This window comes from Sinocyclocheilus grahami, unplaced genomic scaffold, assembly GCF_001515645.1.
Source record: "Sinocyclocheilus grahami isolate Dianchi unplaced genomic scaffold, SAMN03320097.WGS_v1.1 scaffold79.1, whole genome shotgun sequence".
NCBI classification, from domain to species: Eukaryota; Metazoa; Chordata; class Actinopteri; order Cypriniformes; family Cyprinidae; genus Sinocyclocheilus; species Sinocyclocheilus grahami.
Window position 1 is genome coordinate 1,541,789 of NW_015505258.1, and position 13,804 is coordinate 1,555,592.

General features: G+C 39.8%; 1 protein-coding gene across 2 annotated transcripts in view; it reads right to left on the bottom strand.

Moving 5' to 3' along the window:
- Positions 1 to 1,099: 1,099 nt before the first annotated feature.
- Positions 1,100 to 13,804, bottom strand: part of LOC107586265 (uncharacterized) — a 46,633-nt gene continuing 33,928 nt past the window's right edge. For both annotated transcript variants that reach the window (XM_016273543.1, XM_016273544.1), the window contains 16 exons: positions 12,435 to 12,501; positions 11,209 to 11,255; positions 9,591 to 9,741; positions 9,271 to 9,402; positions 8,983 to 9,165; positions 8,754 to 8,846; positions 8,521 to 8,607; positions 8,333 to 8,366; positions 8,145 to 8,237; positions 7,955 to 8,053; positions 7,669 to 7,707; positions 7,434 to 7,444; positions 7,008 to 7,250; positions 5,291 to 6,815; positions 4,124 to 5,198; positions 1,100 to 3,985 (listed from right to left, as the gene is read on the bottom strand). In XM_016273543.1, the coding sequence (XP_016129029.1) occupies positions 2,101 to 3,985; positions 4,124 to 5,198; positions 5,291 to 6,815; positions 7,008 to 7,250; positions 7,434 to 7,444; positions 7,669 to 7,707; positions 7,955 to 8,053; positions 8,145 to 8,237; positions 8,333 to 8,366; positions 8,521 to 8,607; positions 8,754 to 8,846; positions 8,983 to 9,165; positions 9,271 to 9,402; positions 9,591 to 9,741; positions 11,209 to 11,255; positions 12,435 to 12,501 (5,764 nt within the window). In that variant the 3' untranslated portion in view covers positions 1,100 to 2,100. The remainder of the gene's footprint in view (positions 3,986 to 4,123; positions 5,199 to 5,290; positions 6,816 to 7,007; positions 7,251 to 7,433; positions 7,445 to 7,668; positions 7,708 to 7,954; positions 8,054 to 8,144; positions 8,238 to 8,332; positions 8,367 to 8,520; positions 8,608 to 8,753; positions 8,847 to 8,982; positions 9,166 to 9,270; positions 9,403 to 9,590; positions 9,742 to 11,208; positions 11,256 to 12,434; positions 12,502 to 13,804) is intronic.

Here is a 13,804-nt window from a genome sequence, read left to right on the forward strand (position 1 = left end):
TATGTACTAAAGAAATTGTGCATACTTCTTTAATCTTGAAAAATGAAGTGGAGTTAAACATGAAAATACATCTCTGTAGTTTAATAGGTTGACTTCAGAGCTTTCTAAAAAAAATGTGACACTTTATCTAAATTTTCTTGGCAGTTTATGAAAATTCATTTGTTGGATGGCTTCCACCATCAATGAGAGAGGGTATTATTACTCTAGTACTTAAATCCCAAAAAGCTTCTCTTTTTATTCATAAGTTGCACCCAATCACATTATTAAATAATGACTAGAATTTTGTCATCTGTCCTGCCAAAACGACTTAAATGGCCTTGATGGCTTGATTGATGAGTGCCAGTCCCTGACTAAGCCATGTTTAAAATATTACATAGCTGCTACTCTTTTAATCGTACACTCGTTAATTAAATACGGAAAAAGCACTTTTTGCAATTTTTTGCAAATTATATTAATTTTATCATAACAGTGTGATAAATATGACATCTGTGCTTTCTCACTCAGAAACGCACAGGCCTGTATGTAGATAATAAAAACGAATTACACAACACAATCTTCAAATGGTGCTGACACTAATGTTAGAAGCTTTCTGAAATGCATCATCGAATGAGTGCAAGAAAGTATACCAGTTACAACTGGGTGTAAACTAAAGGTCAACAAAAGACTAAACAAAGCACAAAAATATCCCAGCTGTTCTTCACAAAAATCTATGAGCCCAGAAGTACAACATCACTGCCTACAATATTATTCAGCAAACATTTAGCCTTCATATTAATGCAATTTATCAAAAGCACTTTATCTTGCCTCCAGTTTTAAAGCAATTCAGTTAAATCGTTCAGTTATCCGAATGAGTAAATAATACATTATTATCAAAAGCCAACGATTCAATCGCCCCTTCAGGCAAATGATTTTTGGCAGCATATTTGCTGTAGTATACTGATAGACTTCCTTTTACCTAGCATTTAGAAAAATGTGACATTCTTTTTCTTCAGGCCCTATGCTTTTTTCTTCTTCAGGCCCCTCCTTTTAGACACACCCATACAAAATCTACAATGATATCACAGCAAAAGTAATACAATGGCTCAATCAGAATGACACTATGCTGGTTTTATTTGGGTACAAATAACAGAACACATTTTCCATACAGTGTGAAAATCGTGGATTTTTTTTTTTGACAGGAAGTACAGAGAGCAGGTGTGAACATTTGTTTTCTTTGCACCATCTCTAGCAGGCAGGGTGTGAAGCATAAAGGCCTTAGGTAAACAAATCTGAGATATAGGTTCAGTTGGCTTAAGCATTCATTGATTGTGACAATCTCCTTTAGAAATCAACAATGTATTACATTAAAAATACACTAAAAATTAAAACAAAATCAAGAGTCCATTTGATCAGCATTACCTTGTCTTAGTCCACACCAGAATACTTTTCTTGGGTGTGATGGAATGCTTTTTCATTGTGTACAGCAAACATTTTCATCAACGCAAAATATCAGATCAGATGTTTTGATGTTTGTATTAACAATCAAAGCAGCGATTCATGTCCCCTTGTTTTCAAATGTATTATTAACCAAATCCATATAGAACACTGGCAATAAAAATTTATTTTAACATACACGAGAATGTTTTGTCTGAAACACACTGTTTTCCAGACACGTCTGGACCACATTAGAGAAAAATGTGCAAAACAAAGAAACAAGAGTTAAGTGCCAGAAAACAACTACTTCATAAATAAGTTCCTTTATATATCACAGCCAACTGAAAGCCTTTAATGACACAGGCTTTAGTTCTATTACATATAATACATTTGCATATGACAGTCTTAAAAGCAATAAAATAAACACTGCCAAATATAGCAAAGCAGTTTTTTACTGATGTTTTACTGGTATCCTGGCCAGAAAGTAGGGTTGAGGATAAAAAATTTAAAAAAATCACTGACCATAGCATAAACTGGCTGAGACCCGTATTTTATAGTCCATGATTTTTTTTTGTCTGTGTGGAGTGGACATGGATCTCTAAGCTGACACCTCTGCTACACGCTAAAGTGCCAGATAACGTGTCTTTGAAGAACGAGGCACCATACCAGACCCCAGGAGCACACCACTCAAAGCCTTTTGCAGTTCTGCATTGAGAAGTTGCAGCTATTGATGCTGACCCTTCTCCTGCTCTGGCTGTCTGCTACAGGGGACAGTGTCTGAGTCAGGCTGACTTGTGCATTGCTAAAAGTCGCTATCCTCCCACTCCCGGCAATCTGTAAGTTGACAGTGGTGGCATAACTGGTTTTTAATGTTGTTTTGGACCCTTGATTAGGAATACTTTCTTCTGTTTTGCCTTCGATTGGGCACTGAATGGGACTCTCTTTCAAATTTGGGTTAGCTGGAGCGACATAGGGACAGATCAGGGTGCTCCGACAAGTCGATTCTGCAGCCTCTATGTCATCTTGCTCTGTCTCGGTGCAGGACAAAGCAACAGTTTCAGTACAGGGCTCTGTGTTGTATTTAGTCAACATATCATGTACATCCGGCCAGGCGATGCTTGTGAAATGTTTTCCGCTAAGAGTGGTCCTTTCAGTTGTTAGTCTAACGGGTGAAAGAGGGCCAGGGCTGATAGAAGATGGGCTGCCACTGTATGAACCCCCATGAGGACTTATTAACCCCAATTCTGAACCCACTGACCATCGTCCACTTTCTGCCCAAGACCTGCATTCGTGTCTAGTTGGACTGGGTGGTCTATCCCCTAGAGCAACAAAGGGCAAACTGGCTCCTCGTAGCCTCCTCTGGCTCTGAGAGTTGGTTGCTGAATATGAAGACGTTCCCATTGGGGTAGGAGAGATGATTCTGGTGCCTCTTTGAGTAGAGTTTGTTTCCACTTTTGTTGGAGAATATGCATTTGTTAATGAGGGATTCCTTGGCTGCGGATTAGCAAAACCCCATACACTTGCAGGAATGCCAATAGGGGGTGGAGAGGTGATTCTGGGGCTCTCACAAGGGGATAATGAACAAGCTGATGTTGATCTTGAGATCTCCAAAGATAGAGGGATAAAAAAGCCACCTTGCCTGGGGGCTCTGGGATTTGGTGGCTTTGTTACCAGATGACTGGAGTGGATTGGAGCAGGTGGAGGGGAGCAGATTCGGGTGACTGGAGATGGGCAAATAGAAGGGGAGTGAACACGGGAGCTAGGCTCAGAGGATGGAAAGGGACGAGCAACCCTATTGTGCAAGGTTGTTCTTTGAGGATCATGGAAATGAGGGAGTTCACCCGTATTTGAGGGTGGTGCTTTTTTATGGTTAGTGGCCCAGCCGTTATTACTTAAACTGTTGTTATTGTTATTATTACCATTTAAACTGGTGTAAGAAGGCTGTTCAAGAGCTGCAGTGTTTATGCTGTTAGGAGATGGAGCTGAATGGAGGCTAACTGGAGGTGCAGGGGATATTGAGCGTTGACTACGGTAAGGAGGAGGGGTCTGAACTGTTGCTGGACTAGATCGAAGACTGTTCGATCTGACTGGGGATGGACAAGACCTTAGGGGTTGACTCCCTACCCCGGTGCTGGATGTATTCCTAAAACCTGACTCTGCACTTGAGTCGAAGGTGATGGGTTTGGGTGATGGTGACCTTAACCTTACAGAAGATGTGGGCAGAGGAGAAGAGCTTACAGATGGGGAAGCAGTCTGAAGATGTGCACCTCTCTTGGCCATGGTTTGGGAAATTGTCTGACTGATACAAGAGGCAGCAAGAGACTTTGTAAGAGCTGAGTCCGTTGAGGACAATCTGGAGTTCTGGGCACTTCTAATTGGAGAGGGTGACCGCATTCGCAGGTTTGGGCTAAAGGCAGATGGTGGCTTTGCATCTAATGGACGTCCACAACCAAAAGGAATGTCTGAAGGCTTATCATTAGGAGCCTGAGAAAAAGATGGTCTGTGAGTAGAAAGGCCAGAAGCTGAAGCATCCTGAATCTGTTCCTCAGTCTGCAATGAAGTATGTGGCACTCTAAAAGGCAAGATAAGATAGATTAAAATGAAATCAAATACTTACACTGCTGTAATATAAACTACAACTCATAACTTAAATATCAATTGGATACACCCTATTACTACAGCTTGGTTTGTGACATGCTTAGCAGACTACCTCTGAGTGGCTGGAGATGATGGATTCCAATTGGTGAAGGGACTTCTCTTTCCTGTGGCGGAGGGTAGATTGGAAGGTCTTTGGCTAGTAAACCTTGGAAGCTCATCCAAAGGAGGTCCACCTACAAGGGGTGTACAGGGTGGGCTCAAAGTCTTTGAATTATTGCTTAGGTCTTCTTTGGATTTAACATCCAGTGGACTACACTTGCCACATGAACCAAGCAGAGGCATCAGTTGTGTAGGGCTTGTTGTAACCTCCTGGGCTACAGGGTACGAAAGCTCTGATCCTTCAGAGACAACTACAGTGTTTAGAACACAGGGTGCTGGCTGTAATGGGGGACATGCTCCAACTTCGCTAACAGTGGACACTACAGGTGTTATTTCCTTCATGCTAGTGGTTTCAATATCAGCTCGGTCCTGCTTGGAATTCATATGTCCTGTATGTATTTCATCTTGTTTATCATCTATGGACAATATGCTTTTACAGTGCTGTACAGTTAAGCCCCTTTTCTCCTCTACACTGTGAGTCTCTTCTTCTAAATGTTTAATGATTACTGGGTCAGTAAAAAGTTCACTAACTGGAACAGAATTGCTCACAAAAACCAGGTTCTCCTCTTGCAATATCGGTCCTTCTTCAGTCCTATTTATTGCAGTGGATTTGTCCACAGCATATAAATGATTCTCCGGAACAGACTGTAGTACATTGTCAGCATGCTCGTCCAATGGAAATCCGGCTAGTTTGGATGGCACTTCTGGCTCAGCTTGGATTTGAGTTCCAGCGCAAGCTGACAAGGATTGATCTCCTTCATGTAGTTTAGACTCACATTTTTCTAAGGAGCTTTCTCTGTGATCTGATATCACAGAAATCTGTGATTCCACAACAGTTGTTAATATTTTAACTGAAGTAGCAGAGGATTCAGCAGATGAAAAATACAGTGAATTAGATACATTTGTAGAGATCTCATCTGGGGGCCCAATGAGATTACAATCATTTTCTTGGTGATATGTTGTAGACAACTTCTCCCTTAAAATTATGTGACCAAAAGGTTCAGGAGGTGTTGATACTGAAGATTCTTCTGCAACAAAACAATAGGCAACATTTTAAAATAATGAGTAGAATAATATCACACAAGATCATAATTGAATTATATATGGATTATGAACTCACCCGTGGGCTGATTTAGGATCCTTATATCCCCCTGGTGTAGCTGTACTTGCCGAGACTTGGGTGAAGTGCTCCCTTTTCCCTCCACTGACCATGCTGGCCTACTCACTCGTGTTTTCTTCTGGTGTAGTGGTACTTTCATGCTGCTTGCTTTTGCTGTGTACATGCGTGCAAGCATTTGCACTTTATTAAGAATCTTTTCTGAGTTTTCTACCAAGCATTGATTGACTGGTCCACCATCAAAAAAACCTAAATCTGGTACCTCTTCCATTCCTTCATAAAGGGTATGACTACACGTTACCACCTTGCCATGACGAGACCATCGGCCAACTTTAATCTGATTGGGAAGGCTATCCAGGTTTCCATGAGAGGACATGCTAGCTCTTGTTCTACTTCTATATTGAAGAGATGTATCCGCTGTCTCTTTCGTCTGCAGATTAGATATGTCTGAAGTGTCTGGATAGCACTGTGAATGATCAAGTTTATGATGCACCTGGGTTGTTGTGCAATTTAGGAATGTCTTGTTTTCCTCAGAAGCAACTGTATCTTCACCACGGCTCTTTTCCATTGAGAAAGGGACTTTCAGAGATTCTTGGCCAGTTCTTTCCTTCTCCTTCCAGAGTTCCATACAGGGACTGAACTCACAAATATCTTCATCCTTTTGATCTGCAGTCTTGTTGTTTAATAATTCTTTTTGTTCTTGGATAACATCTGAATGTGCAAGAGAAATGGCTGTATCAACAGATTCCTCATGGTTGAGATTCTGGTCAACTTGGTCTGATGTTGGGAGTAATGAAGATGCTGCGTCAGTTTCAACACAGTCTGAGCGGCTACTCTCAGGCTCAAGTAGACTGTCTTGGCGAACACAAACATTGAATCGAGACACCGAATCTTTCACTAATCCAGCAGGAATATGAGAGAAGCTGTTTCTTCGGGCTGTCTGACCCTCCTCGACACCTGCCTCCGCTGCCTCATAATAGCTGCGTATCTTCTCAATAATTTGCTTGTCACTTTTGGTTAGTTTTTGCTCAGGTTCTGCTTTGGGGACAAGAGAGCTGTCAGTTGCTTTTAATGCAGTAGCAATGTGAGCACAAGCTGACTTAGCCGCACATGCTATGTCATCAGTGGTTTTGTCCAAATTGTCAGATAAATGAGGTTCTGCACTTTCACTAACAGAGTCCTCTGTGTCTTTTTCCCCCTTTTCACCTGTGACCTTCACCATTTCTGGTTTTGATGGTTCACTATGACTGGGCTCTGGTAATGTCAACTCTCCTGATTGATTCACTTCTTTGGAGGTGTGCAGTAGTGATGATGATTTCTCATGCTCCTCTGCTGGAGCAACATTCGCTTCACAGGATGGATGGCTGTCCTCTTCTTTGTCTGACCCATCTACCAGCATTTCTACTGGTTCTGATCTTTCGGTATCATTGGTCTGATATTTATTTTCATCCACCTCAGCTATTAGTGGTTTGGATTCATCTAGCTGCTGTGGCTCTGATGGCTGGACTTCCGGGGACTCTGGAGTCAACTGGCACAGTGGAAAACAAAAAATGAGCAAAATGCCATTTTCTTATAACTAGAAGCTTACATTAACAGCATTATTACTACAAAGTCACTGATGTCAATGTGTATACCAATAGCAATGAAGCATTGTGTTGAGTTACTACAGCAATTACTGTCTTGGCATATTGTTTTAGGTGTCAAAATGTGCTATATGTACCACTTCAGATGTTAACTCCGCCATGCCTTGTCGAGCACGGCTCTCATTAATGAACTGCATGATTTCCTCAGTAATGGACAGTGTTGGTGGTGGAGCGAGTGGGGTCATGTCATCCTCGTCCTGACATAAAGCCAGATCATCACGGCCAGATTCAACTTCAATGACAGAGGATGCCAGAGTGCTGGTACTGCCTGATGAGCCCATGCTATCAGCCTGTGGGCACAACTCCCCTTCACTGCCAGCCTGAAAACCCATTCAATTGACAGAAGCATAGATATACAATAGATACACATTTTATCACAGCTGTGATACCAAAAGTATAAACAAAACCTATTGCTACAAGGTTGCATTACGTTGCAAAAATGATAGAATTAAGGCTGTATGTTATATAAATGTTTAATGTAAGAAAGTGAAATCCTCTCACACCTTTAAAGAACCTGGATTCCATGAACAGTGAAGCCATGGCAGATCAGAAAGAGAAAGATAGAAACAAAAATGAAAAACTTTTTTCCTTTTTTATAGACTATTCCATTCTTAAAATCTATATCTCTGTTCTAATTGTTTACTTTTTCACATTCACTTTCAAGAAATATCATCACTGATCAAAGAACAACAAGATAACAGAATTATAGAAAGTGAAAGAACTAAAGTCTACACTCACCACTTTGCTGGAACGCAACTTCAATATCTTTGGCAGGTGCTTGAGGCATATAAAGATTAGATTTTAGACTTTAAACTTTAGAAACTTTAGAACTTTACAAGAATTTTAATTTGGTGCCAGCATCAATATGACGTAAACAACACTAAATAAATAAATAATAAACCTATAAAACAAATACAATAAAAAATAGTGAAATATACTGAAAAAAAAAAAAAAAAAGCAAAATTTTTTTTGAATTTAATCATTTTATGCCCGTTTTATAAATCTGAGATTAGATTATATTCACCAGACTGTCTCCTCCCACGCTTGTATGGCAGGCTACCCTCAAGGAGGAGTGGAAGGCTTTTCTTGGCTTTCTCAGGGGTGTAGATGAACTCTGGTGGCTCTGTCAGGAGTTATGAAGTTCACTTTTATCAGTATTTGAAATAGTGCGGTTTGGCATTTTAAGGTATTCTAATGAACACTACATGCCAGACCTGATTGCCTTCTTCCTCTGTGGTAGTTATGAACATCGTCCAGTCGTGGAGAAGGCATTTGTTTTCTTATTGGCTGCTGATCAAACTGTGGAGCTTAAGTATGGCACAAAACATGAATAATCCACAGCCAGTCACACTCATTGCCGCAAGCGACAGTTGAAACTGACAAGAATTCAAATAATACTTACATTGACAGAAGTTGTCACCAAGAACCTGTCTTGCCTGGAAAACATGTTATAAATAGATATTTAGTGCTCTGGTGTCCATCTGTAAACTATGTATAACTGAACTAGCTGAATTCAAAATGTTGGTCAATTTTGACTGTACATTATCCTTGACACAATGATGCATAGTTTGACATAAAAAAAACTCTTACTTTTTGGGGTAAGGATGCAGGATGGTTTTCCACTATCATCCTTTTGAGGTAATGTAGCCACAGCCGCTTCTCCTCCTGGTTTTTAGCCTACAGAGAAGTATAGTAAGGTTTTTAGATTCTCTTTACCATCATTGCCTTTTTCATCACTTTTAACATAAAACAAGTAATGCAACTACAAAGTGTTCCAGACAGTAATGAAGTTGCCTGTCTGATGTGCATTTTAAATATTTTACCTGAACAATGTGTTGCTGTTTTGGGATCGTTTGGTCAGACACCTTAAAACAGAGGGGATCCTTCATGCTTTCCACTAAGAGCAGATTACAGCACTTCAAAGATGAGAGGGAGAATGAGAAAAACATGAGTTTTGCATATCATAAATCCTTTAAGTAAAATGCTACACTCCAACAGTAGATATATAGTAGATTTAGAACTGAAATCTGATCACAAATGATGATGACTTACAAAGATGTGAGTGCTGTATATAAAATGATCCAGCCTCTTCTTGGCAATGAGAAGCATTTTGTCAAAAAGAAAGAATGCTCTTTCCTTTTTCACACGCTGAACTCGGAAGGAGCCTTCAAGTACCAGCTCTCCAAAACCACTGAGATCAGGCCCAGTCCAGTTCAGCAACAAGCTCTCAATCTCCTATAAAAAGAAGTAACATTTGCATTTGCAACAGAATTAATTGCAGAGTTACAGAATATTTGATTCTGTAAAAAGTCATAGGGAGCATTTGATGGCTGGGATTACCTGCAGTCTGACTGCATGTTCCTGTTTCCTCTTCATGTCATTGATGTACCAGGCAACAGCTGTCATGGTTATAATGGCATCTTCCACCACCTCATACCCAGGATCACTTTTATCAAAGTGTTTGGATAGTTCCTACCACAAGGGGGCGACAACAGATCAGCTGTACAGTCTGACAAGTGTTACACGTCTGTTTTCAAGTTTACTAGCATGGCCCCATTTGCCCCTGCTAGCAGATGCCATAGCTACAAAATCTTCCAGCAAAAAACGCATCACTCTGGAAAAAAAAAAGGATCAGATTTAAGGCATTGTACTCCACTGACCTGCAGCAGGAGGTGGTATTTAAGAATCCTTTGCACCGGTTTTAGCAGGTAAGTCTCCAGAGGCAATGAGTGACACAGAGTGGCCTGCCTTTCCTGGAAGAAGCGCACCAGGCTCTCGTTCTTCATGCAGTCCCGCAGGACTGTTACTGAGCTGGACGGAAACAGGGAGGAAGACATTTAAGCAGGGTGGTCTACTGGGAGACTGACCAGTTTGGCAGCTTTGCCTGACAGCACTTCATCTTATCCTAAAGCCTGCAGTAATGCATTCAGCTGGTAGCTGTGTAAACCTACAAATGCACTTACAAAACACTCAGTCTCCGAATATTAAATACAACTCAGAAATATTTGTTTTTGTGCAACCTCCTGTTTCTTACATCTTCATACAATGTTTTTTTTTGTTTGTTTCACCACCATTAGTTGCATATATATTGTGTACTGCCTTATAACATTTATAATAAAAATACTTTATAATAAATATTCTTTTAAGAATCTGAATAACTGCAGAGTTATTTGCATTAATATGCAACAGCTAATTCTCTAAAGGTGGATCAGAATCAGCTCTAGCAGAACATCTGCTGCTGCTGTACCAGAGGCCCATGGGAATACTAAGAGAGGGGCTGAAATGTATTTCCAAGTAGTCATCACCCAGGCATGTTTGCCTCTGATATATCTAATTTTCTACTAGACATATAGCTAACACTGACTAATTAAAACCACATGACATTCATCAAAAATATCTTACATGACTATACATCACTGTGGTTGACATCTACATCACATGATTCTAATTATGTTGTCCACAAAAATGCCACATACTTTTATCATTATGCAACAGTTTTCAGGGATACATGCGGGGCAATTAAGTTTTTTTTTTTTTACCATTTTGTCAGTTCAAAATGCTATATATACAGTTCAAATAAGTTTTAAATATACATTTATTCAATTGTAATTTGGTTTGTGTCTCTTATGCTCAACAAGGTTGTATTTATTTGACCAAAAATAAAGTGAAAACAGTAATACACTCTTAAAAATAAAGGTGCTTAAAGGGTTCTTCACAGCGATGCCATAGAAGAACCATTTTTGGTTCCACAAAGAACCATTGTCAAAGGTTCTTTAAAGAACCATCTCTTTCTTACCTTTTTATAATCTGAAGAACCTTTCGCCACAAAGAACCTTTTGTGAAACAGAGGTTCTTCAGATGTTAAAGGTTCTTTATGGAACCATTTAGACAAGAAAAGGCTCTTCTATGGCATCGTGAAGCACTTTTATTTTTAAGAGTGTACTGTGAAATATTATTGCATTTCCATTTGAATATATCTCAAAATGTAATTTATTCCTGTGATGGCAAAGCTGAATTTTCAGCTTCATTACTTAAGGCTTCAGTTTTCACATGATCCTTTAGAAATCATTCTAATATGCTGATTTGGTGTTCAAAAAACATTTCTAATTATTATCAAAGAATCCAGAAATACATTGAAATACATTATAAATGTCTATACTGTCATTTTTGTTGAATGTTTTCTGAATAAAAGTATTAATTTATTCAACACACACACTCCAAACTTTTGAATGGTACTTTAATGATCATATCAGAGGAATAGAAATATTCTTTACTTACTTTGGGTAATTCATGCAGTATATGGTGTAAATGTCAAAAGCTTCACTCTAAAAAAAAAAAAAAAAAAAAAAAAAAAAAAAAATTTTTAAGGGGACTTAGAAAATCATAAATTGTTACAGTGACTTCAAAGATAATGCTTTCATTCTATGAACAAAAGTACACTACTAACTATGGACATCAAAAATATACAGAGTTCAGAGTTATGAAACCAGACAAAAATATAACAGACGATTAAAAACGGCACAATCTAGACTGGCATTCACTTGGCAGTATGTGGGAGATTTTTCCACTAAATGTTTGTGTACCAAAAACAGAAGCAGTACCAAAACAAGCCAATCAAGTGAACCCCATCATCTGCTCTGGCAATGGCCAATATTCCCGTATCTGACCAGATATGGGCAGCTCAGCAGATGCAGAGTTACAGTCACTGAGCTACATCTGTACGAGCATGTAAACACATCTATTATGTTCTGCTCTATTTGGAGCCTGATATCTAGTCTAGAGGCACTGCTTGATTTGGAACAAGTTTTCATTTTTTTGATGTTGCAGAGATTATGGTAAAAACCTGACTTTGAGATCACATTAGAGAAGGTTCAATTGAGCTAAACCCTCAAAATAACCCACCGGTAATGGCTTAATCGAATGTACTCTCTGCTTCCTAGGCCAGCCCTAATTGATCCTAACAGTGGCCGTTTCAGCAGGAGGTAAACATTGGGTCTTGGTGCTTGAGATAGAGACAGCCTCGGGCAATTTAAAGGTAAAGAATGATTTCCTTCTTCCAAACTATGAAACAAATCTTTGCAGAAAGAGCCGTGAGCACATTCGACCTCTCTAGCACTCCAAACAATGATGTCCTTGTCTGGTTCCCATCCCAGCCTGGTCTGCTCATTGTTGTGTCATTGTGGTTTGGAGACAAGAACGCCAAAAGTGTCTGCAAATGCACTTAGCTGACGTGTGCATGTGTTAAAAGTTCAATGCTGTTTGCTGATATGTTTAGGTTTCGTTTCACTGAGTCCATCTGTTGTTCTGGCCCAAATATATCTGTGTGCTTCTGCCATACTGCCAAGCGAGGTCCCCAAGATGAAAAAAAAGTAACAAAACTGGATTTTCCTTAGACAACACTTCTACAATGACGTGCATTAAAACACAAACTCCTTGTCTTGAGATCCGTGCATTGTGTGGAAGGAACAGGAAGAAATGTATATTTTACTAAGTCATGTGCTTACCCTCTCCACAAAGCACTCTGCTATGGCTGCTGCATGTGGACTACGTTCCAGATCTTCTAAAAGCTCACTGTAAAAAACAAGAATCGAGTCAGTTTTGGTGCATGACACATGTATTCCTGCTCACAAATTCTCACAAAAGCATTTGTAAGCTGACAAATTAATCGAGTGGCATATGAAAACCAGGTTTCTGACATGAGACTTGGACTATGTCTTTGTCTAAATTATGTTATTCCCTTTCTGAGGAAACATCTGGGACTGGAGTTTCAAGAGGACACTCTTGACTGGAACGGGCTCCAACTCCGGCCTGCGTTTCCAAACAGCATTCATTTCTTTTTTATAATTTAGACCAAACCATTGCTTAAATGCACACAGATGGGATACCTCTCATTTTGGCTTGATTTCCTCCAAACATACTCCAATATCCCTACAGTCAAAATTGAAAACCTTTCTGCAGTGCATTCTTCTAGTGGGGAAAAGTCTCATTTCAGGTAGTAAATCAATGGAAAACATTGATTTTGAATTATATTGGCTAGTAACAGTGTCTGGAATGCAATAAAGGAAGCTTGGGCTTGGTTTAGTGAAACAATCTCTATTGTAACTCAAACACGAGATGGAATCAAATGGATTTTCCCTCAGTGTTATGAAGTTGATATGATCTCTTGTGGCCAGTGGGACTTTTTCGACCGAGGATGAGTGGTTTGACATTCCCTGACTGTATTTTGAAGGAAGGGTTGAACGAAAGCTATATGACGGCTCGACCAGGCACGCCGTATTTCATTCAGTCTATTAGCGAAACTCCCAAGAGGCTCCCAAACCGCCAGGCTGGTCAGTCTCAAGGGAAACCCTCCTTCTATATCGTGAAAGAAAACAACGTGACACTCTCTAAACACTATGAACTTTACTTCATGTGGCTGAGGGGAAAAGTTCGGAAGAAAACCGCAGCACTCCAGCCTTCATCATCCTCTCTTCCCCTCTGAAGACGAAATTCATTTAGTGGCTGACCTTTGTGGTAGGGGGACTTCACTGTGGTTATAAAGGAAATTTAATTGAGTTCATGCATGCTTTCTTGGATTGTCCAAAGAGCTTGGCGTTTGAGGTGCCTGTAGGGATGGGATGTTCCCGAACGATGACTTGATTGTCTTGAAAGGTGTGGCATAATAACAACACGTAGTTCCGTCATTTGGAATTGTAAAACAATAAAGATGTTACTATCGATTCAAAGTCACAAGCATCTGCTTTCTAGTCCGAACTGTAGTAGATAAGTTGGATTCAATTAAATCTTGGCAAATCTTGTGAGGTTTTGGCCCCTTCACTCAAATCCCAGGAAAGTGTTGGCGGACCAATAGTTTGAGACTTGAAATATGTGTGTT